The sequence below is a fragment of the Cydia fagiglandana genome, chromosome 13, assembly GCF_963556715.1.
Source record: "Cydia fagiglandana chromosome 13, ilCydFagi1.1, whole genome shotgun sequence".
In the NCBI taxonomy this organism is placed as follows: domain Eukaryota; kingdom Metazoa; phylum Arthropoda; class Insecta; order Lepidoptera; family Tortricidae; genus Cydia; species Cydia fagiglandana.
In genome coordinates, this window is record NC_085944.1 from 4,349,130 (window position 1) to 4,374,014 (window position 24,885).

At 40.0% G+C, this 24,885-nt stretch overlaps 2 protein-coding genes and 1 long non-coding RNA gene across 3 annotated transcripts in view; 1 reads left to right on the plus strand and 2 right to left on the minus strand.

The window, feature by feature from the left end:
* LOC134670037 (uncharacterized) overlaps nt 1-24,885 on the minus strand; it is a 366,992-nt gene that overhangs the window by 205,256 nt on the left and 136,851 nt on the right. The window lies entirely within an intron of this gene.
* LOC134670019 (large ribosomal subunit protein mL66) lies at nt 95-3,947 on the plus strand. Its single transcript, XM_063527687.1, has 3 exons — nt 95-235; nt 319-615; nt 3,751-3,947. The coding sequence occupies exons 1-3, from the start codon at nt 133-135 to the stop codon at nt 3,891-3,893; spliced, it is 543 nt and encodes a 180-aa protein (XP_063383757.1). The 5' UTR covers nt 95-132; the 3' UTR covers nt 3,894-3,947.
* Nucleotides 4,463-23,998, minus strand: LOC134670027 (ubiquitin carboxyl-terminal hydrolase 5). Its single transcript, XM_063527696.1, has 17 exons — nt 23,809-23,998; nt 20,349-20,474; nt 19,598-19,783; nt 18,820-18,926; nt 15,510-15,675; nt 14,424-14,591; nt 13,501-13,662; nt 12,055-12,158; nt 11,208-11,391; nt 10,175-10,386; nt 9,816-9,938; nt 9,162-9,276; nt 8,513-8,626; nt 7,370-7,520; nt 6,774-6,995; nt 5,258-5,367; nt 4,463-4,900 (listed from the first exon to the last, which is right to left on the minus strand). Exons 1-17 carry the CDS (start codon nt 23,911-23,913, stop codon nt 4,838-4,840), a joined length of 2,418 nt encoding a protein of 805 aa, XP_063383766.1. The 5' UTR covers nt 23,914-23,998; the 3' UTR covers nt 4,463-4,837.

Genomic DNA, 24,885 nt, shown 5'->3' on the forward strand with positions numbered 1-24,885 from the left:
ATGACATCATCGAAATGCGAGTGCTACCAGCAGTAATTTCAATTTTCTACTAAATCGGACAAAAGTTTAATTGAAATCACAGACTGAACGAACGAAACGCTATTTGACAGATATCACATCTCATAAACAACAATGGCGGCGCTGGTTAGAGCTGGGTTTTTATCGGCTAAAAATGCTGTATTATCAACAACAGTTCGATCTTTGTCTGTTACCAAAACCCTTAATATTAAAGAAAGTAAGTTAGATGTTCCTTTAAGTGGTATTATTTGAATATTATACGCTTCTGTAACATAACCTATAATCACTTTTCCTTTCTAGTACACGAAAAAAAGGAAGGTACAGCGTTGGTTGTAGAAGGAATCCAGGCTACTTCCCCACGCACTGAGCTGTTAGTGCGTGCTGAAAAGATAAAGGACCTCGCTCCTGTCGTCCAGGGTGATGGGAAGCCTCCTTGCTACATTTGTGCTCTTGGGCTTGATGTGAAACACACGGATGTTCTAATACTGAGTCAGTTTGTGAGGTCCGACGGCTGCATGTTGCCGCGTCGCATCACGGGACTGTGCCGACGTCAACAGAAGAAAATTGGGAAGATGGTTTCTATGGCACAGAAAGCAGGTTAGCAGTGTATATTATTTACTGTTATAGCATAGAGGTGCCAAATTTATTTTAACCTTTTGGCCGCCGGACCTAGTCCGCAAAGACGCTCACTCACACGCCAGAGTAAATTCTAAGTAAACAACTAATAAAAAGTTTAGGGATTGCAAAATGTGATATCGATATTTACAATTTATGGTAAAAATCTTCTCAATTTGGCTTTGTTCTTAACCAACTTTAATTTATTTCGAGAATGCCAAAAATTAACATATTTTTTACACACGACAATGTTAAAAATAAAGGTCTTTATCATTAAAAACAACCACTAAACAATATCGATTCATGACGTAATATCACCGCACTAGGCTCTACGAGAAGTCTTGTATACATGACAACGGCGCGCATGGACTACCCGCAGTGCAGACCGACAAGGACCGTTTCCGCGCGGATTAAGTAATAATAGTCTCTAGGTCAACGGCGTAAGCGCTTGTCGGTACGTAAACTTTATAAGCGTATGGTTAGAGCCGCGCATCGTGTGTCGATAATATAAATGTACCGGAACTGCATTGGGGAAAATGACACGTGGGTTGAATTGTCAATGAGTGAAGAACAATAATATTGGAAAAGGGTGGGGATCAGAAATGTTCGGGAATGCATGTTTCACATTCGACATGTTCCTTGGAAGAGCTTGTCAGTTCCCGTATTACACCCTCCCTACCATAATAATTTTTCGTCAATTTCAAATACATAACATTCTCATAGTTAGGCGACACTGACTAGTCCGAGCGTCCGCCTGTAGGTACCATTCTTGTGCGAAGCGGTCACTGCAGGGTATCACTCCCCACTACACTATCATCTCAAAATGAATCATTTGTTCTGCAAATAGACAACAAGGACAGATTTACTTGTCTGACTCTACTATGGACAGCTGAACAAGTTCCCTGAACTCCAGCTATAGTTATGCCTGTCTCTCTCTCGTTTAACGTATTCTAGTTACTAGTTATCACCAATTGGCATTTAACAGGTGTTCAAATGCTTAAATAAAACCAGATTGGCCACTTGATATTTATTTCGAATATTCTCTAGAGATGCACCGGATATTCGGTTACTATGCAGTATCCGCCCTATCCGGCCAGTATTTTAATATCCGGCCGGATACCGGATAGTGCCCTACTATCCGGCCGAATACCGGATAGTACCATTGCTTGATTTCGGAGTAAACAAATTTAAGAAACAGTCACGGTCATAATCGTACTTGTTTATTACAGTGAAACCTGGATAAGTGAGATCTCAAGGGACGAGCAAATTTGTCTCACTTAAAGAGGTTTTCCACTTACCCAGGCTCCCAGTTAGCCAGGTACAAATAAATTTCTGTCTCATTTACAGAGGGTCTCATTAATAGAGGTGCGAATAGAGGATTATATCTCAGTTATAGAGGTGGTTAATAAGGTATTTTGTAAATATCTTTAAATGTTTAGGTAAAATAATCCTTATCCCTAAATATGTTTTAAGTCTGTTTAAATATTTCTTTGAATTTAATTTGAATGATTTTCCAAAGGATAGCTTTTTTCAATTAATTTTGATACGGACTTCATTGCGTCCTAGAAATTTAATAAATAAAAATTTATTTTTTCGTGTTATTTATCAAAATTTCCGCTTTCATTACGATAGTTTTAAGTACTTACATTAATTAACTAAATCAAACTTGAAGTTGTTTAGACACAATTAGGCAAATGCGGAATTTTGTGGATAGACTAAGAGTTAGTAAGAATACGGAAATTGTTCAATGAAGTCCAAGTTAGAGAGGTCATAGATTGACGTTATCTCAGATACAGAAGTAAATTCCCTATAAAATTCTAAAAAACAATTAGGAAAATGTAATCTTATAAATATAATCTCAGTAAAAGAGGTAAAATACACTCTCTGTCTCAATTATAGAGGTCAATGTGACTATAAAATCACAACAACGAATCCCAATTATAGAGGTTCGTTTTTTCTCAGTAACAGAGGTAATTCAGTGCTAAAGTGTCGGGACCGCACCATGAGTCCCAGCTATAGAGGTTTCTCACTTATCCAGGTCCCACTTAACCAGGTTTCACTGTATTTTAAAACAATTTAGAGATTCAACTGACTTGCACGCGCACACATTTCGAACCTAGAAATGTGTCCGCGCGAACGTACACTTAGAAACAGGTCAAAACTGCAGAATGCGCACCTGAAAAACCGAAATGTAGGTGCAGCTCTGCTGGCCGATATTCGGCGGCCGGATATTCGGCCGATGGTCAGGCCGAATATCCAGTATCCGGCCAAACAACTATCCGTTGCATCTCTAATATTCTCATATCGAGTTAACATTCCCATCCCTAGCTGTCTTGTATACAAGACAACGGCGACGAGGAACATGAAAAACGTTGCAAACTGGAGCAATTTTTTTGATTGCCTTATTATAAAAGAATGGATTTATTTATCTGCTTTAAATGCAATTATTTTAAAAATCAAAGACCTAAAACATTAACTCGAGTGTAAAAAAATACTACAATTGATGTTTTTTCACATTTACCGAGCGGTTGAATTTGTGTCTTGTATACAAGACAGCGGCGCCAGAGTATCGTTCTATCGTTGTCTTGTATACATGCCAACGGCGGTCAAAGGGTTAAAATCAAATTTTGTATTTTATTTGAGTAGTTAGGGTAACAATGAAGTTTTAGCAAGTTTACAGGTCTATAAACTATGGCCCTAGACTAAATCCATATAAAATGCTCTATCAATCCCTTGATTCCTACCTCTAAAGGTAGTAGTAAACCTAAAGGTTTAGCCTGTGACACATATTTATTTATGGTAAAGTTTGGCTGTAATCAGTTGGGTATTTATTACTTTTCATAGGCCACTTTAAACATTTACTAATTAATGTCAATGCAGTCAAAATTTAATAACAATTTCCTAGTTGGCAAAAAAAAATACACTTGTTTACGGAATTTTCCACAGACAGAATTGGACCTTCAAGCCAAGACAAGACTTTTATTAATTCAGTTAACTTCAAGTTTTAAATTGATAGGGACTGAAAGTCTCATAAAAGGTTCAATTTTATTGCTGTAATCTGTTCTCAATGTTCTCATGCAAGCAATTTTTTAAGCATGTTTATGAATTTGTTTTCAGGTCTCATGATAAACCTTACTCCCGCTTACTGCAAGAAAGATCCCACCAAGAGATTCGGCCACAAGAAATTTAATACATACTTTGATGAAAGTACTATTTTCATGAAGAGAATACCAAAACCTGTTGATAGGTTCAAGCGATAATACATTTTTAGTTAGTTAAATCACTTGTACAATAAATATATGTTTAGAATTTACTTTAGATCTAATTCTTTACCTCAATCATCCTGAGTCCTTTCTTGGAATACTCCACCGCCGCTTTTACTTATGAATTCTACTCTTTAGGCATAACCTCTCACAATGTTTGTAGGGAGTGAAAATATCCTTGCCATTCATAGGGTTAATGAGGTAGAGGTAGACATGTGAAGATTGTTTTCTATTCTTGTTAGGTTAGGACGGCAGCTCTTAACCTTTTCGACGCCGTGTCAAACACAAAAGCAGTCACCCGGACGCGCTGCCCGGACGCCACTTCACCGAAGTGTCAAAACTGAAATTGAACTTTATGCATATGCACATAGGTCTATGTTGCTCTCTGGTCTGTAACCGATTAATCAGTCTTTGGCGTTGAACCTGCGGTGCGGATATATCGGTCATTGGCGTCCAAAAGGTTAATGGGACTTTAGGGGGAATATTGGCGTCCAAAAGGTTAATGGGACTTATGGGGGATATCGGAGGAAAGTGCACAGGGAATAATAAAAAATGAAATAAAGAGAGCATCTCAGATAATTTCTATTAATATTCGTTGTCCGCGATGACATTAAAACACCATTCAATTATTGCGTTATATGGTCGAGCTTATACATATAATACAACTTCATAAACAAATAAATAAATTACAGTAGTCTCTTACAGAAAATAACACTGTATTATGTAAAAATAATTGCAAACAAAAATGCATTCTTATGCGGCGCCTTTAAGTTACTCAATTTTGTTAACCTAATCGAAATATCTAATATAAAATTTGTTACTATAAAATAAATACTGCCTAAAAAGTTAAATCTCTTTTGTGTAAAAAACTTTAACGCAGTCTAAACGTTCCTTATTGAACCGTGCCCTGATTTTTGGTACAATATTCACTAGTTGTGTCATCACAGCCTTTCATATAGATACAAGTAGCCGAGATCCTTTGGAGGGTTTTCTGAGAGAGCCACCTGCAACAAGACCATAAATGACATGCATTTAAAATTGCATCTTATTTTTAATTTACACACAGCATTCGATTTAGAGCAAAATATAACCTCTAGCTAGTTTAACGGTCCGAATATTAGTAATATTAATTACCTTCAATATCAAAGCTATTTTAGTTTTATTTCGATCGATTTTCCAATTAAACAAATTTTGACGATTTTGTTGTTTGGGCACTAGAGATCTTATTGAAACTGCGTCGAAACGTCGTAAATTATAAAGGTAAGAAAATAAAATCGCGATGTTTTAATATATGTTCAAAACGCCAGAGATCTTATTTGAATGAGGTTTAGACACGTTTTATTAGAAAATTGTGGCCGTACCTTATTGTCATTGAATATCACCCATCGTCCTTCGTGCAGTATGTGGCACACGTAGTGGCCGACCATCGTGGACGTGCCCATGTGAGAGATGAATGCCACCAGTTTGTACTCTGTAACAATTATAAAATTAACTTAACAAAAAAATACAGACTTTTTATATGCGCCAACATTGCATATGTTTGAAGTGGGGCCAAGGCAAATCTTAAAAGTGTCAACACACTGTTGAACCGAATGCTGACCCTGGTGTGGTTCGATAAGAAAGAAAGAAAGCTGGCTATTAGTTGTTTGTGGGTCTTAAATGTTGCATATAGCATCGTTGCAACATCCGGGTATTTTCATCAAATCAACCAAACAATTGAAAACTGTGACACAGGGACAGGAACCGGTTACCTTAACCGGGGTTTTTCATAGGGTTATTTTAGAAGCGGTTGTAAAAACCCCTACCATAACGGTAACCGTATGATAAGGTAACACTTTGATTCGGTAACCGTATCAGATACGGTTAACCTCTGTTACCGGTAACCGAAATAAAAACCCAGTCTATTCAGTTACCTCATTATAAGGTTTTTGACTAGTTCAAACGATTGCAATCTTTACGCCCACTTAAATTCAACTTGTTATTGAATAACCGAGGTTGGCATGGGCGATCTATGAAGCCTCCAGCACAAAGAAGTTTTTTTGCCGTTCCCTTGCTTATCTTTATACCTACCCGTGTGGTGTGTTCTTATTTTAAATCTTATTATATTATAAATAAAATAATTAAAATAAATAAATAATTTAAATAAAATATATAAAGTAATAAAAAAAAAAAAAAAAAAATAAAAAAATACGTAAAATAAATAAAATAAATAAAATAAGAAATAAAATAAATACAATAAATAACATATATAATATATAAAATAAATAAAATAAATACTTCCGGTCCTGTAATAATAAAATTATAGGTCGTCCGTTTAAAACGAATCCTCAGCCCGCAAGTAGCTTCCGAGCCTCGACAATAATGTACTAAAAATGTAGCAAACCAATAAGCAACGGATAATAAAGGTTACCATAACTGAATGAAAACCTGTTGAAAACCCTTAACAATGTTAGGGTTACCGTTTCAATAAGCTTACCATTACAATCAGGTAACCGTATGATAGGGTTACCGAATGATAAGGTAACCGAAACGATTGGGTTACCGAATTGATAGGATTAAGCGTAAAGAGGGGTTTTCCGGTCCTTGCTGTGACATTATCAAAGTCATTTCAAACGTCGATCGTCTGAGATAGTACTTACGTTTAGTAGCAAATGTATACACTCGTACTAAACACTAATCAATATGAAAAGAGGCCGTAAGGTAAGAGTATGCGCTCGTAGGGGTGGTATGAGGCATAAAAATAAATTATTGATTACCTCCGAAATGGAGTTAATTAGAATACCGGTGTCTGAGAAAGTAACTTAAATTTAGTTCAGGAATGCACCATTGAAATTCAAGGAAATAAAAAGAAACACGGGGTACGGTTATTGTACTGACTCTCGGGTCCGTCCCGGGCCTGCGGCTGGGGCTGGGGCGGGGCGGGCGGCGCGGCGGGCTGGTCCCAGGCGTCGAGCTCGGCGGCGCGGCTGAAGATCCAGTCCACGGCGCGCCCCACGTCGCCCGCCGTCGCCGCCAGCGCCTTGGCGGCCTGCGAGCGCGTGAAGCCCATGTTCACGATCTGCTCTACGCTCGATTCGTCCAGGTTCGCTGTCGCCGCTGCTAAAAAATAGAACAAAATTAAGACTCGGGCTCTATGAAAAATTCGCGCGAAAAAATACGCAATGTGCATCACTGTCGAGAGAGAATTTTAGGCGTTCGCAAGCTGAATGTCAATATTAGCGAGCTTCCGGCCGAAGGGTGTGATATTTGTCGGGAACATCTGACGCAAAAAACAAACTGTTGTGTCGCGTAAATGATTTTTAGTATTTAAGATTGTTATTATTTTATGTTATATCTTATATAGATTTTATGTCGATTCAGTTTTTTAATGTTTTTCAAAACGGCGGAACCATCAAGGTTTGCGAGGTGCTCATAGAGCCACTAGTTTTAAATGGATGGCTTTAGGTGTGTGTGTTTAATACAATAATACAAACCGGGAGCGGGAGTGCCCGGGGGCTCGAACTTGTTGGCGAAGTCCCAGTCGGTCATGTGCTCCATGAGCCAGTTGGACGCCGCCTCCATGCCAGAGTTGTTCGTGTAGTACAGGGCGCGCTTGCACGCCTCTAGAGGGAAGCCCATGTCCAACTGTAACAAGAAATGTATGGAAAATCAGTAAGACGTAAAAGCAAATTAAAATATAATGAATTGAGGTACATATTAAATAATAGTACTAGGTACAGAAAGTTCCCTCTCTAACAAAACGCGTCTATTACGATAGATATGACCGCTAGGTGGCGCAAGCGCGAGCAGGCGTCCGTTCCGAAGGGGTCGCGGCAACACTACTGCTAGACACCAAAATTGGTGTGGGCCGCATGTATTTCTAGCGACGCGACAAAATCGCGGAGTGAGCCACGGTTGATTTAGGGGCAAAAGGGTCTTAGGCAAGTCAAATTGCATGTTTGTATTTAGAGTGACACAGCTTAAGTACTTGGGATATCTGTTGACTGGCGAACTGAAATACAGGCACGTGTAGGGAAGACGCATAGGGAAGAAAGGGATAGAGGAGAAATAGGGTACAAAAAGCAATAGCTTTCACTCGCCATGTTAGTCATTTTTTAGGTTTTCGGCCTAAATGGCTGACAATAAATATACCTTATGTGTTTGCAATAAGGTGGATAATCAGTTGGGTGTTAACTGATTATCCACCTTATTGCAAAAGTGCAAGCTCTGATGAAGAGGAAACATTGTCAATTCGAGCGAACATGCTAGCTTGCAGATTTTTGCTCGATGTACAGGTGGAGTTAAAACATTTTCATGGTTTATTGTACATCGCTATACACGTCAACTCTGTGGGTCATAGACTAGGAATCCTCTGGACGGAGTTTAGAGCAATTATTTCATGAAACCGATGCTGCCTATAATCCAGTATTTTAGGTGCGGGGGACAAGGTGTGCGAGTCCCGTGCGATTGCTCCGTTCAAATTAGGACACGGGCGTGACACAGATACTTTGATTCGAAAATGGAGTAAAACTACCGTATATTTGTAGAGGGGGTAGCGCTACTATGCTCAGTGTGGAGGATGTGTTGTCTGCTGTGGGTTAATACGCCGGCAACACTAGAAGGCTGGGAGTACCGACCAGCTGCGCCAGCAGGCCCTCGTCGTAGGCGGGCGGCGGCGCGTCGGGCGCGGCGTCGGGCAGCGCCGCCTCGCCGGGCTGCAGCCCGCGACCGCGCAGGCACGATAGATCCATCTAAGGAAAAACAAACCGGTTTAACTATATGGCATTTGACTACTAATCGAATCACTTTCTTTTTACGAACTGTCAAAACGTTTTTGCTCCTATGGAATTTATTTGAAACACTAGCATGACTGTGACGTCACCATCAAATTACCTACTCTTTATAGTTTTAACCTTTTCGCCGCCACGTCAATGAAGTAATAAAGTGTCATCGACGCCACGTCAAAAATTGCACTTATACAAACCTGACCAAAACCACGACTTGATATGAAGTCGTGGCGTGTGGGGCACGATATGTACTGACTTTATATCAAGTCAATGGCGGCGAAAAGGTTAAAAATATAAATTGTGTCTAAAAATAACTGCTGTCCACGTTTTTCTGTTCATCTTCTGGTGCTTTATTTCATGCATGGTGTAAAATAATTTATTTTAAATACAGTCAAATACCCTGTTCTCCATATTAAATCTATTTGTATGTATGCTTGCGAGTGGGCCCGGGTATTACGGTTTAACTATCGCCTCCTAGGGAAGTAAGTCTAGTTCTTACCTCCCACGGCATATCAACTTCGACATCTAGCTTGGCCGGCGTCCAGTCCTCCTTAATGGTGAACTTCTTCAGCTGGATGAGCAGGTAGTCAGGGAACGTCGACAGGCGTGTGGTCCTACAATTATACAAAGGTTAAGAATAGATTACTAAAGATTATACGTAACGTAGATTGTATTGCTAGAAAATATGTTACCTTTGTCTTTTTAGTGTTCCGTGCAAAACTTTGTTCACACTTATTTTAATTGAAATCAACAGTCACAAGCATGATTAAAAAAAAAACATTTAAGGTAAAACAACAAGTCACATACTCGTACTTATTGGCTTACCAGTAAAATATACTCAAACACACCCAATTTGTCAGTAGAAAAAGGCGCGAAATTAAAATTTTCTATGACAGATCAATCTTTCACGTCTACTTTTTTTTTATTTGTCGCCTTTTTCTACTGACAAAGTGGCTCTGGGTGTGGAGTATTATGTTAAAACGACGTAAAAAGTTAATGAACATCATAATTTTTTGATTTGTACTTTTATTATTTATTCATCAAGCCACTTTTTTCAGAGAAGGATGGTTACAATTTGGTGCCGTGACCAGGATATTTTCATACAAAATATTTTCATATTTTCATTCATTTGCAACTGGTGTGTCAAACTCACTTGTAAGCGGTGACCTTCTGGTTGACGGCGCTGCTGAAGAACTGCTCGACCGTCTCCTCCCGCATGAAGCTGTCCAGGCACGCCGAGAACGGAATGTGCGGTCGGACTACGGTGGACGGGTCCCTGACAACAACCATATTATTTAGCCTTTTCTTGATATTAAACTTTAACTTCTCCAGTTCTAATAAGTGTCACGGCTCAACACGTCCGTTTATATGGTCAGGAGAATTTGGCCTGCTTTATAGGAAAGGAAATGATATTATGTGACTGGTATTGTACCACCCACTATTATAGTGGGTCCAAAAAAGCCTCTTTTGGATATTGAGTCTATTTGAATACAATTTAAATGATGCTCTCACAGGCGTTGGTTAGCAGCCTCAGCCGCGGCCCGCCTCGCCTCATACTCTCGGACTTGCTGCTGATTGGTCGCCTGCGCGAGTGGCACGGGCAGGGGCAGGTGGTGTTCGGGCCGCGACGTGTACCGGACGGCGCCGGACGCCCCACAGCGGATACGTTCTTCAACCATGAACTGGAGGCAGTCGGCTGGGTTTGGCTTGTGTCGGCTATTGCGCTGTGAATACATGAAATATTAACTCCTTTCGTCCTGGTGGTGATCTATCTATACCAATCACCTATTTATATACATCCCCTTCAAAATTGACTAAAAAGTGTTTTCCCTTATTTTAGTCATCATAAGCCATACAGTACTGCACGCTTTTATTACTAAAAATTGTATAATTAATAAAAAATTGTGACACAAAGGGTTAAGGCCCGTTGCTCCAGCACAATCAATGATTATCGTAACTCAGCACAGAACTATTATGAATGTTTCCATAAAATCAAATTTAATTTTTGAAACTGATTAGTTTCGACAGATCCTAGAATAACACCAACATTACATAGTCGTTTGTCGTTTCTACAAACTTAAACTGGAGTTGAGTAATGTCGATTCGATAGAATTTACTATTAAACTCTCACAATCTATGCCCGGTATTATAAGCTGGTATCATGTCAATACTATATTGTAATGACGCAGTAGATGAAGACAGAACTAAGTGTCAGGCGACGCCGAGTTGTATACCGTGTGTATATACCTGTAACAGTGTCAGTAGATGCAGGTAGAACTCGTGGGCGTCCTGCTGCCGTTTGGACTGGAACTCGGGGTGGTCCTTGCCGACTAGGTTGCGGAACATGTGGCAGGCGACGCCGGGCTGTATACAGTCTGTATCTACATGTTATCTACCTGTAACAGTGTCAGTAGATGCAGGTAGAACTCGTGGGCGTCCTGCTGCCGCTTGGACTGGAACTCGGGGTGGTCCTTGCCGACTAGGTTGCGGAACATGTGGCAGGCGACGCCGGGCTGTATACAGTCTGTATCTACATGTTATCTACCTGTAACAGTGTCAGTAGATGCAGGTAGAACTCGTGGGCGTCCTGCTGCCGTTTGGACTGGAACTCGGGGTGGTCCTTGCCGACTAGGTTGCGGAACATGTGGCAGGCGACGCCGGGCTGGGTGCCGTCCGTGTCGCCGGGCTGCGAGTAGCGGCCGGAGACTAGACCGACGCCTAGTTTAGCGCTGAAATATATACAAGAGTAGTAGTAGCATTGTACCATTGCCCGCACAGTTAGCTGTACAGTCGCCATCAGATATATCGGAGCAGCCAAGGTGTTCACAAATGTCTGAGCACGCCTCTATTGTCAAGGCGTTAGAGTGCGCGTTCAGATATTGTGAACACCTTGGCCGCTCCGATATATCTGATGGCGACTGTACATGGGTGAACCTTATGCTATTTGTAATAAGGTCCACCGATGTACAGTTAGGAGTGAAAGAAAGAAAAGAAAAAGAAAGAAAGAAAATACATTTATTTACGTCAACAGACAAGTTAAATTACAAATTTTATATCGAGACATAGACGTTAGTGTTGCTGTTTGTACAAAAAAAGGTTCACATAAACAAGAGATTGTAAGAAACAATCCCCACTTTGGATATAGAAAAAAAGAAGACTACATTTAGAATAAATATATAATGTAAAATGTAAATGTATGAGTGGTTTAAATATGTAATGTCTACCAGTCTACCAGGTAGAAGAAAGACACGTCCAAGTTTTCATTTTTTTTTTAAAGTTCGCGTTTTTCTGTTTTGGCGGGACGTAAAAGCATAATGTCATGTTGTTTCTGGGAGCATTTTCTTTCATTTGTGGAGGTAAGATATTCGTATTTAATTATATGAATTCCTTACGTCTGTACGTTGAAGTCGTTGACGGGGTCCTCGGGGAAGGAGGCGAAGATCTCGGGCGCGCCCTCCACGAAGCGCCGCACGAAGTCCGGCATGCGGAATATCACCTGCGACACGACACGTTCACACACATACTTTATTGCACAACACAAGTAGCAGAGTAGACATACCTCAGGCTATAGTTCGTTTTTTTTTAGCATTAGAAATAAGGTAAACAATCTTGACGTGTCTTTTAATTGAAAAACACATTTTAAAAATAAGTTACGGCAAATATAAATAAATAAATATTGGTGGACATCTTACACATCAAACCTAGCCCCAAACTAAGCAAAGCTTGTACTATGGGTACTAGGCGACGATATACATAATTATATAGATAAATACATACTTATATACATAGAACACACCCATGACTCAGGAACAAATATTAGTGTTCATCACACAAATAAAAGCCCTTACTGGGATTCGAACCCATCCAAGGACCATCGGCTTCGGAGGCAGGGTCACTACCCACTAGGCCAGACCGGTCGTCAACAACACAATTATGAATCTAATACGATTGTTTACATTCTTCTGCTTTCATAAGTAATAGTTTTTGATTTTTAAAAAGCGTTTTTCAATTAAAAAACATGTCAAGATCGCTTACCTTCTTGCAAGTTCTTTCTAATGCTAAAAAAAAACGAACTATAGGTTCACACGCTCTGCTTCTTCATTTATAGGATGTACCCAAAACCTTCGGTTTTGTCGGCGGCGAAATCGTATTCGCCATCAATACCAATATAATACAATGAAGCGTGGATCCGTCACTGACGTCCGCTCACTGTGAAAACTGTGGCTATTCGTTTTTACACGAATGAAAATCTATCGTGTGAACATCCGATTAGTTGTACGTTTAATAACGTGCAGAACATTGCCGTGTCAACCTAGCCTTAAGACACCCTTATAATAAAATGACGGGCGATTTGGAGCGCGCTGCAAGATCACGACAAGTGGGAAATTCGCTTGCGAGTTCTATACCAAATGAGGGAGAACTGGAAAATATCATCAAAATATAGTAAGTAATCTTGAGAATCCTGTTTGAAATGTCACCGTGTTAATTATTATTTCGCTTAAAATTTAGTTTTTTTCTTCGCAAGTGTTATGAAAAGCATTGCGTGGAAACTCCGGGGTAAGAATTGTAACTCGAGTCTTTAATTCCCTCCAGTCGGGAATTGTAGACCTCGTTTACAAATTTTCGCTTACCCCCCTCGTTGCACAATGTACTATTGTTCTTGTTCTTTCTAGAGCTTGTAAGAAAGTTTAAACTGATGTTGATGGTACATTTTACTACCAGAGGAGTTGCCCAGGTTACCCAGTCCAGTGAGCAAGGCCATGAAAAGGTACAATAAACTGCCAGACTCCTGAGTGTTCCAATGGTATTAATTGGAGTTTTGTCAACTTATCACTCACCTGTAGAACGCTGTTGATGTAACAAGAGTTGCCCAGGTTGCTCAATCCAGTGAGCGAGGGTCCGTGGAGAGGCTGCAAGGAACTGCCGGACTCCTGGAGAGTGTTCCATTCTCCGGTACGCTGGTTCAGCTCAAGTTCCAGCTCCACCATGGATTTGTCAGTCTGTGGAATAAAAGCTTTCAGGAATAATTGAAAAACTGAACTTCTTGCACCATCCCACTAACCCGGGGTAACTGGTTAAACCGTTAACCCAGTGTCAAATTGTACTGTAACCATGGTAAATTCAGGCTTAACTGGTTAACCCCTGGTTAGTGAAGCTGGAAGATGCAAGTTGCCCTATAAAGTGTTTATAAGTTGGCTAAGAACACCTTTTGCAGTTGTACTGAAGTGTTTGAGATGGTCGGCCAGATACGGGTCCTCAACCATATCGTCCTCTGCGTAAGAAAACACGTCGCCTCGCGGTCTGCGTGTGAGTGAGCCAGCCAGGCACGTATACAGCCGTGTGTCCCGCTCTGAAAGTTCATTTTTAGTACCTTTTGAAGTTGCTGAACGTTGATACTGAAGTGCTTGAAATGGTCGGCTAGATACGGGTCTTCGACCATATCGTCCTCCGCGTAAGAAAGCACGTTGCCCCGCGGTCTGCGTGTGAGTGAGTCAGCCACGCACGTATATAGCGGTGTCCCGCTCTGAAAGTTAATTTTAGTACCTTCTGCAGCTGCTGAACGTTGATACCGAAGTGTTTGAGGTGGTCGGCTAGATACGGGTCTTCTACCATATCGTCCTCTGCGTAAGAGAACAAAACATCGCCCCTGCCTTCGGCGGTGATTCTGCCCTTCATAGACAACGAGGTCTGAGCGGGAGCGAGACAACGCCATGCACGTATATAACGATGTCTCGCTCTGACAGTTGTAGGTTGTTAGTACCTTCTGCAGTTGTTGCACGTTGATACCGAAGTGTTTGAGATGGTCGGCCAGATACGGGTCCTCGACCATATCGTCCTCTGCGTAAGAGAAGACATCGCCCTTGCCCTCAGCGGTGATGGTGCCCAGCTTTACCGCCAGCGGGTATCCCGTTTCGCGGTAGTGTTCGACCTGAGAAAAAAAAGTGAAAAGATGACACGAGAAAAGCGAATTAAACAAATTGAATAACCTCAGACAAAATTCCAGCATCACCCTTTAACACATTCATTACCACTAAGTGCTACGGGTTACGCTCGTAGCGCGTAGCCACGGTTTCGCCGTATGTAGCGCGTAGTCGCTACGAACAGTGTACCCGACAGTCGGGTTCTTGGTGTTAAATGTGTTAATCGGGGAATATACCTAAGGGTGGTATTCAACCTTCTAATTTCTTTGTCCACTCACTCTCTCATTAAGCAAAATGTGAGACACAAAATACACATACTGGACAGATGGAATACCACCCTAGGAACATTACTACTGACTAAAAGTTTACATGGTCAGTTCACACGAAAGTCTCAATTGTGAACGTTGTTAACTAACCTGAAATTAATCCAAATCAGTGTTTACAGCTTCTCAAGTTCGTGGTGGCATCTTACACATATCTAGTACAGACAGAGCAGCAATAGTTGCTAAGCGGGCGAGGTGTTCAAAATTATCTTGACGCGACTTTATTGTTAAGAGAATAAGAGCGCGTCAAGGTAATTTTGAACACCTCGCTCGCTTAGCAACTTCTGCTGCTGACTGTACACACCAACAACAATTACCCTTTCATCAGATTCCAACCCGTCATGCAGGTGAAATGTTCTGGGATATCCGTAGCGAGGAAATACAGGGACTTTTTCCCTTTTTTTTTAGTATTAGGAGATCACTGTAATGATCTTACCGCATGTTCATTGCCTCCGGAGCCGTCGAAGAAGCGCCGGCCGCAGAGCACCGCGCCGTCGGTCAGGTTCAGCCACAGGTTGGTGGTCAGGTCACACTTGGCGCACTTCCTCTCTCTCTGTATCTATCTCTCTCTCTTACTTTAGAAGCTCGCTGTAATGATCTTACCGCGTGCTCGTTGCCTCCAGAGCCGTCGAAGAAGCGCCGGCCGCAGAGCACCGCGCCGTCGGTCAGGTTCAGCCACAGGTTGGTGGTCAGGTCACACTTGGCGCACTTCCAGCCCGAAGGCGGGATTTTCACGCCATTATCCAACTGCTTTAGGCTCACAGCGTGACTGAAAGCAATACAGAGGTATAAAAAATAAATTTTCAAAAAACTACCCAGTCTAGGGCAGTGTTGGCAAAAAATCAATTCGAATTGACGATTGACGATTGAGGATTGACCGATCAATCCGAATTGACGATTGACGAAACTAATTCTAAATCTACTGATTGAGGATTGACGATTACTAATCGTTAATTCGAATTGATCGGTCAATCCTCAATCCTCAATCGTCAATTCGGATTGACGATTACTTTGTATGTACCTACCTAATGTCCTTTTTATTTAGGCCATTTTTCGAAACTAGCCAAATACGTTCAAAAGCGGTGTCTGAGTTTACCAAAGGTTCCGAAATATGTTTCCGACGGCAATATGAAGGATGTCCTTTTTGGAACATTTTCGGGACTTTCCTTGAAATTAACCAATAGCGTTCAAAATCGATATCTGAGGTGCCCAAAGGTTTCGAAACTTGTTTCCGAGGGAAATATTGAGAGATGCCCTTTTTTGGGACATTTCTAGAAATTACCCGATTGCGTTTAAAATCGATATCTGAGGTAACCAGAGGTTTCTAAACATCTTTTCAACTGCAATATTGAAAGGTGTCCTGTTTTGGGACATTTTAGTGACATTCTTTGAAAGTGACTGCTTGCATTCAAAATCGATATCTGAGATGCAAAACATGATTTCAACGGCAATATTTAGATTCTACACTTTAGCCGCGTACTTACTTTACTACCTGCATTACGCCACCCTGCTGATAACAAGATGCGTTCTAAAAACGTACGAGTGCGAAAGAGATAGCATGATTCTAATCCTTTTATTGTTCTAGTGGTGTCCAGTTTGAGTCTAGTAGAGATAAGACATTCGGTCTTCAACCCTTGTTGTTTGTTGGTGTGTGACTGTGTGTGTTTGTTTTAAATTGGACTGTGGATTTTCTTTTGGCGTTGGCTTGTTATACGGACTTTTGGATTTACTTCTGGACTGTTTCATACGATTAACTTGGCGTGACTTTGAGGATTGGACATCGCAGTTGTTCTTACGGTAAGTAACATTTACCAACTATTATTTGTCGTAAAGGTTAACATTGAATATCTATAGGTACATTTTTTTATTCTAGAACAATGTTATGTGGGTTTAAAAATTTCACTTTGTTATTTTCGTGTGCAAGATTAATGGATAAAAAATAATTATGAGAATACATCTGTAAGATAACTTCTATACGATATTATAATTATGTCTAAATCAATTTAAAAATATCATATTTCGGGCTCCCTTCGATTTCATTTGATGCTTGTTATGTTTTTATGACAGATTGTTATTGTGAGATAAATGAATAAATAATATCCATAATAACAAGTAAAGTTCAATATATAAAGCCTTGCCAGTATTACAGTGAATACCGGGGGATATCCCGATACTTACTGTAATACTCGCAAGGCATTCAATAAAAATAAATCATTCTTTTGGGCAACCTTTGGGCACCTCAAAAAAATTTTTGAACGCAATCGGTTGGTTTCAAGAAATGTCCCAAAACAGGGCATCTCGGAATATTACCGTCGGAAACATGATTCGGAACCTTAGCGTAGGTAAAAAGTCATTTCTCGGTATTGCCGTCAGAAACATGTTTCGAAACCTTTGGGCACCTCAGATATCGATTTTGAACGCAATCGGTTAATTTTAAGAAATGTCCCATAAATGTCCAAAAAAAAAAGGAAACTACGTCTGTATTGCCGTCGGAAACATGTTACCTACCATGTGAAGTGAACCTTTGGAAATCTCAGATATCGTTTTAAAGTGCCAACGAATAATTCAAAAAAATGTCCCGAAATGGAAGGGACATCTTTCGGGACCTATGGTCGAAATCGATTACGAATATGAACGTAATCGGCCAAATTCGAAAAATGTCCCAAAAAGGGACATCAGTCAATACTGACATCAGGAACATGTTTTCGAACCTCTGGGAACCTCAGATGTCGACTTTAAGTCCAGTAAGTAAGTCCCAAAAAAGGACACCTTTGAAAAGTAATCTTAGGGACTATGGTTAATCTAGATTGAGAATTGATTTAATCCGAATTGAGGATTGATGCGTTAATTCCGATTGATTCAATCGGATTGACGCGTCAATCTGAATTGAATCAATTCGAATTGATCAATCCGGATTGATCAATTCGGATTGACGCGTCAATTCGATTGATCAATCCGGATTGATTTAGTTCAGATTGATGCCAACACTGGTCTAGGGGCTATTCATAAATTACGTCATTTCAAATTAGGGGGGATCTGGATATCGGATGACGGTAGCACGACGCAGGAGGAAACGGGGTCATTCGAATCATGATTTTTGGATGATTTTAGGGGGCGGGGGGTCCAAAATCGTCAAAAATCGATGACGTAACTTTTGGACAGCACCCTAGGTACTTCTAAGTCCCTGTCCAGTGAGTCGACTATTCATAAACCTAACAGTCTCTACAACGCATAAGATAGCCTGCGTAAAATGAGGTATCATATTGTTATGTCGTGAACGGTGCTGGTGGCCTAGCGGTAAGAGCGTGCGACTTTCAATCCGGAGGTCGCGGGTTCTAAGGGCCCCCCCACATCTGGCGTCTTTCGAGCGTCGGTGTCTACAATTCTATGGCCGACGTCGACGCAACTGCGCAGCGACGTCATTTTCCATAGCCCTGGACCGAGGCCGACAGACGCCGACGCTCGAAAGACGCCAGATGTGGGGGGGCCCTAACCCCGGCTCGTACCAATGAGATTTTCGGAACTTAAATTGGACGTAGTTTAGCGTAAAAGATCCATCCTCTAAAATTTGTCATTTAAATGAATGACTTTTCCCTTTGACAGAAAGTTCAAATTTTACTAACAGATTTTTGTGGATTGGATCTTTTACCCTAAACTACGTCCAATTGTACGAAATATTAGTTGATATTTACCAGTCGCTTTTCGGTGAGAGAAAACATCGTGAGGAATCCGGACTAATCCCAATAAGGCCTAGTTTTCCCTTCTCGCAAGGTCAGATGGCAGTCGCTTCCTTAAAAAAGTAGTGCCTACGTCAATTCTTAGGATTAGTTGTCAAGCGGACCCATGAGCCGTGGCAAAATGCCGGGATAACGCGAGGAAGAAGGTAATATTTGAATTAGTCTCGTGAACTTACACGGATACTTCGCGCGCCTCGCCGTCCCAAGTGCCCGCGAGCGCGTTCATCTCAGCTATCTTGAATGGTGACTCCGCATCTATGACGGCTTGGACTGATTTTTTCACCTGCAACAATATTATTTGTCAGTTTGTCACTACTATAAAAAACTTAGTCGCCTACCCCGATAAAACTTTGCAAACTTTTGTTCAATTTTCTCTTTTTGTAACAAGCATAAATATCAAAATGAAGGATAAATACAACTGATTATATTGTTTATCAATAGCTTGTTAGATTTCAGTGATATTTAATTTTGTGAATAAGGGCTGATTTAGACGGCGTGCGAACTCGCAGGCCATTTTACTTACATTGCAGACTGGTTACGTCCAATTCAATCGACCGATCAAATACCGCAATGTGATGAAACTCGCATGCCAGTTCTCGCAACCTCTAAATGAGCCCTAATGCCACTAGTATAAGGTACATTAATTGACGCCTTCAGATAAAAACTAAGTAATAAGTTTATAACCTCAGGGTACATACACAGTACAACAACTTTCCTATTCTACACAGTAGAAGCAAGCCAATCAATGCCTCTTAAGCATTTATAAGGCAGAGGGAATATAGTTCCCACCTGATTTTGAACTTTATTTCAAAGTGATAGAGTTCAATTTTGCATAATTCCTGACACCCTTATGCCTTATAAAGGGTTAACCAATAGATTTAAAGAACCCCCACACTATTGTAAGTCTTTACTTGCGGCATTGGTCAAAGTCAACTAACTCTTCAGTTGACTCACCTGTTCGGGCAGTGTAGGATCTGGCCACGGGAATGTATGGAAGCCAGGCAGAACTACCACATTGTAATGGTCAGTATAGGTGAATTTCGGCTTGTTGCAGGTGGGGTCGAAACCGCCCTCTACGCCTATAGCCAGTCGGGTGATCTTCTTCTCTGGACCGTCACCGGTTTGCTCGGGCTCTGGCACCTAAGAAAAAGAGTATTGTTGAATTGAAACTGCATTTTATTTAAGTAAATTGCCGAGACAACGCTAGCAACCTGATTATGATTATTTCTATTTATCTTATTCGTGAAAAGTTTGATGTACATATAGAGGAAACTTTTCACTATTATTTCTATTAAATTTCTGTTTATTTTATTGGTGAAAAGTTTAAAGTCATAGTCTGCAGTAGTAACAGCCCAAAAAGACCAGGACAAAAAAAACCTATTATGAAGAACCTTTGTTTTTCTTTTTCTGTGTGTGAAAAGACAAAGTAATTTTTTAAATATAATTATAGTAGCCCATTGGTTAGGCACGGAACACGTTCAGTATAGTTGAAACACCTGTCGGAGAGGTATGCCTGGAGCGACATGGTGGAGGCAGTTCTGCGCGAACTCCGAGTCAACAATTGCCGAGAAAAGTAGCGCTTGTCGAATATTGTCAGTCTTCTTCTTCTTCTTCAGCGTGTGCTCGCCCACCGTTAGGCATACGCCTCTCCAATCTCTCTCCATTTTGAGCGGTTGTTGTTAGGAAAATATTGTCAGTGACTTACAGGTATTTTCTCCCGGTGAATGTGCAGGAAGACAGCATTGCCTGTCTTCTGGAAGTACTGCTCCACATAGTTGCGGCCGAAGCCCAGGAACGAAACCAGTGACACGTACAGACCAGTCTCTGACTCCTGCAAGGTAAACAATAGTTAAAGTGACGTCAAGTCTAAAAAAACCGGGCAAGTGCGAGTCGGACTCGCGCACGAAGGGTTCCGTACCATAATGCAAAAAAAAAAACAAAAAAACCGGGCAAGTGCGAGTCGGACTCGCGCACGAAGGGTTCCGTACCATAATGCAAAAAAAAAAAACAAAAAAAAAGCAAAAAAAAAAAACGGTCACCCATCCAAGTACTGACCACTCCCGACGTTGCTTAACTTTGGTCAAATACACGTTTGTTGTATGGGAGCCCCATTTAAATCTTTATTTTATTCTGTTTTTAGTATTTGTTGTTATAGCGGCAACAGAAATACATCATCTGTGAAAATTTCAACTGTCTAGCTATCACGGTTCGTGAGATACAGCCTGGTGACAGACGGACGGACGGACAGCGAAGTCTTAGTAATAGGGTCCCGTTTTACCCTTTGGGTACGGAACCCTAAAAAACTACTTATTAGATCTCGTTCAAACCAATTTTGAGTGAGTCGTCTAACGTCTAAGATGTTTTATCTATAGTTCGTTTTTTTTAGCATTAGAAAGAACTTGCAAGAAGGTAAGCGATTTTGACATGTCTTTTAATTGAAAAACGCTTTTTAAAATTCAAAAACTATTACTGATGAAAGCAGAAGAATATAAATGATCGTATTAGATTCATAATTGTTACATATTAGCCGTAACTTATTTTTAAAATGTGTTTTTCAATTAAAAGACACATCAAGATTGTTTACCTAATTTCTAATGCTAAAAAAAACGAACTATAATAAGTAAGTGATCTGTAGTGTCACGGACTATTTTATAGTAGCGGGAAGCAGTTAGTTGCGTAATTTGTGCGAACTTGCGGAGATTCCGACGGATATGGGTTATTAAATGAATTAGATTTGTTTTACCGCTGTCCTTTGAATAATATTTTAACCAATTGCATGTGTATTTCTAAGTACTGACCCCTCCCGACGTTGCTTAACTTTGGTCAAAAATCATGTTTGTTGTATGGGAGCCCCATTTAAATCTTTATTTTATTCTGTTCTTAGTATTTGTTGTTATAGCGGCAACAGAAATACATCATCTGTGAAAATTTCAACTGTCTAGCTATCACGGTTCGTGAGATACAGCCTGGTGACAGACGGACGGACGGACGGATGGACAGCAAAGTCTTAGTAATAGGGTCCCGTTTTACCCTTTGGGTACGGAACCCTAAAAAATCTTAAGCCGTAGACGTGATTTAAGTTTCTTATTTTTTAATTAAATTAATATTAGTAATGGCAAATACAGTCAAAACTGTTTATAACAACATTCATATTTGTCCTTTGACACAGCCTCTAAATTTCGCTGTAATCTCTACAGTGTAGAGTCTACACCCTATATCTGTTTGTGTTTGTATGTTTGTTCGCGGTAAACTCAAAAACTACTGAACGGTTTTACGAGCGGTTTTCACCTATCAATAGAATGATTCTTGAGGAAGGTTTAGGTGTATAATTTGTTAACTCGTGCGAAGCCGGGGCGGGCCGCTAGTAATATAGAGTTCATTGTGATTAGCAATGTTGTTATAAACTGTTGTAACTGTAGCATTAAAGGCAAGAATACATATACCTAATTATCAAAATTTATTTTTGAAATATTAACAAAAGACCCATCATTTCTAACAAGAAGCATCTCACATTTTTTACTCTTTTTGTAACAGCATCTGTAACTTAAATACTAAAATACTTTAAATCTACATTTCAACCTAACTTTACCACCTTGATAAAATTCATATCCTATGTAAATTTTAAAAATATGCATTACTATATTGACTTTTAACCACACTTAAACGTTATCATTACGTTTTTTACTGTTTACAGTTCCAGCCCCTATAATTTTCACACTGATAACATCCACACTACATCATGTGGGTCCACATTTCACTACAAACTCTACACAAAGCAACAATGTTCCAATCCACCGATTTATACTTAGGAACTTTCTTAATCCTCAGTGGATTCTCACTCAGTTTGCTCAACTTGAAAAAAGTGGTTAAGGAGCGAAACAAGTTTTCAACTATGCTGTTATCGGAAAATGTTATTTTGACGTGCATTGGAATCTCTTTTATAGTGAGAGCAATTTACAATTTGAGACCGGCAAATGTATCTATGTCTGAGATGGAACTACGGACGGCAGAGATGATTTTAATTGGAAATGAAGCGTCTTGTGGGTACTGGACTGTTTTTATGAGCTTCGGACCTTTGGTAATACCTTTCGTCAATGGATTTCTAAGTCTTGTCATTGATAACTACATGCATTATAAGAAGCTGATGGATATGAAGAGAAGAGATGAGGAAAACATTGTCCACGAAATAAATACGGAATCTCAGCAGCTTGACAGTGTGAGGGTCAAAGTGTTAAGTTTCTGGAAGAAGTATTTTTCATCTTTTGTGATTGTTTTACAGTGGATTGTACCTGTCCTGCTCACACTTTTTATGTATCCAATGGGGGTTAACCAAGTGACAATGAAACGGGATATACAAAGTTATAGTGACACTTGTATGGCAATGATGGAGGTTACTAACAGTTCATGCTTGGTACCTTCGGAAAACTTTACCTTAGAGCTCCGGAAATATTTTAACCCTAAAGATTATGTTAAGGTGTATGATAATGTAGAGACTAAAGACAATTTAACAGTTATTAACTCTGTAATACAGAATGTTTATAAAATTGTGAATAATTACACTAACTTCAACATGAATGTGACAAGTGCTCCATTGTATCGAAAATCAAAATTAAGTAACACATGCATGAAAATTTGTTACATAGAATCTAGGAATATGCTTCTATATATGTTTATTTTGGCTATAGTCAGTTTCTTTGTTCCTGTATTGATTTCAGTATACATTTTAAGTAAAATACACGTTATGGACGTGAAGAAATCGAAAAATTATACATTAGCTAGCAGAGAATTGTTGTATAACATCTTATTCTGGAGTCCAGTTTTGTTAGACAGCTACGTCTCTCAGCTATTTTGCACGGATTCCACTGACGGCGTGAAGACGTCCTTGTTTAATGTTATTGCTAATGTATATCAGGTTGTTAAGAACTTCATGAACACTAAGTATTTTAATGAGAACACCGTAGTGCCTACCTAGTTATTTCTAACGCTCTTTGTAACTGATTATAATATACGGCCAGACTGGATTTAAATTACGAATTATGTTTAATTCGGATTAACAGTTTAAATCAGAACGCAACTGAACGTGCCGTCTTATCGAAATGGAGGAATTAATAGCACAATCAAACAAAAACAACGGTGAGGTTATAATATTAAAAAATGCAACTCACTGGATTATCGAAGGAATACACGCATTCATCCTTGTAAATCAATTGTCCGGGGGCCGGTATCTTGATCTTAGAAAGATGTGGCGTTAATAAATCTATTGACGCCATGATTATTAACAATTAATAAGAATTTTAAATTGAATTTTTGCAATCGAAATGTCCCCCGGCGTCGGTCGCACCAAAAATAGTAAAGTGATGCGATAATGAAATATCGATTATCGAATTTAATTCGATAAAGTCTAATATCCGTCTTAGTTTAGGCAGGCGTGGCTCACTCCGGGATTTCGTCGCTTTGCTACAGGTAGCTAAAAGTACATCCGTTCCACCCCAATTTTGGGGAAAGCCATAAGCTGCGCGTGGCGCTGTCGCCACCTATCGGCCATATCTGTGCTAATCGTGACAAACGCGGTTTTGTTAGAGAGTGAGTCTTCTGTACCTAGTACTATTATTTATTCTGTGGTTTAGGTGTTATTTGTGTAGTAATAAAAAAAAAAGCATACATTGTTCAAATTTGTAAACAAATAAATTAATCTAAAACTACCTATGTTTCACTTTGATTAACAAGTGATCAAGTGTCGAAATATCGATATAATCTATCGTATTCCCCGTAGACATCACTATCTAATATGACGTTTGAATTAAAAATGTTGCCACTGAAAAAACTTGTTTTTTTTAAAGCCATAGAAGGTAGGATCCTATAGAAGTGGTATACGCGACTACGTGTGTCTCCGTGGGGGAAGGTGAGGGACAAAACATACGCAATGCGACACTATGATTGGTCGAATTTATTTGTTGCCCACCATAATCCACACTAAAGTTACGGTGGGGAAACTGGGGAATAAAAAATATGTGAGACTGTGACAAGGACAAACAATAATAGCGCTTTCGCTGCTACTCTTACTGAAAGATACATAAGATTATCCCGTTCGATAATTTCTCCCGCCCCTCATGCCTCACAAATAAATCCGACGAATCATAGTGTCGCATTGCGTATGTTTTCTCCAGTTTTCTCCCTCACGGAGGCACGCGTATACCACTTCTATAGGATCTTACCTTCTATGCGTATAGCACGTCTATGGG

Coding starts and splice junctions, on each gene's coding strand:
- LOC134670027 (XM_063527696.1), bottom strand. CDS start 23,913: ATGGCGTCAATAGATTTATTAACGCCACATCTTTCTAAGATCAAGATA. Junction 5,368..6,773: donor GGCCCGGGACGGACCCGAGA/GTCAGTACAATA, acceptor TAATTGTTACAG/AGTACAAACTGGTGGCATTC. Junction 4,901..5,257: donor TGATATTCAATGACAATAAG/GTACGGCCACAA, acceptor GTCTTGTTGCAG/GTGGCTCTCTCAGAAAACCC.
- LOC134670019 (XM_063527687.1), top strand. CDS start 133: ATGGCGGCGCTGGTTAGAGCTGGGTTTTTATCGGCTAAAAATGCTGTA. Junction 236..318: donor AACCCTTAATATTAAAGAAA/GTAAGTTAGATG, acceptor TTTCCTTTCTAG/TACACGAAAAAAAGGAAGGT. Junction 616..3,750: donor TTCTATGGCACAGAAAGCAG/GTTAGCAGTGTA, acceptor ATTTGTTTTCAG/GTCTCATGATAAACCTTACT.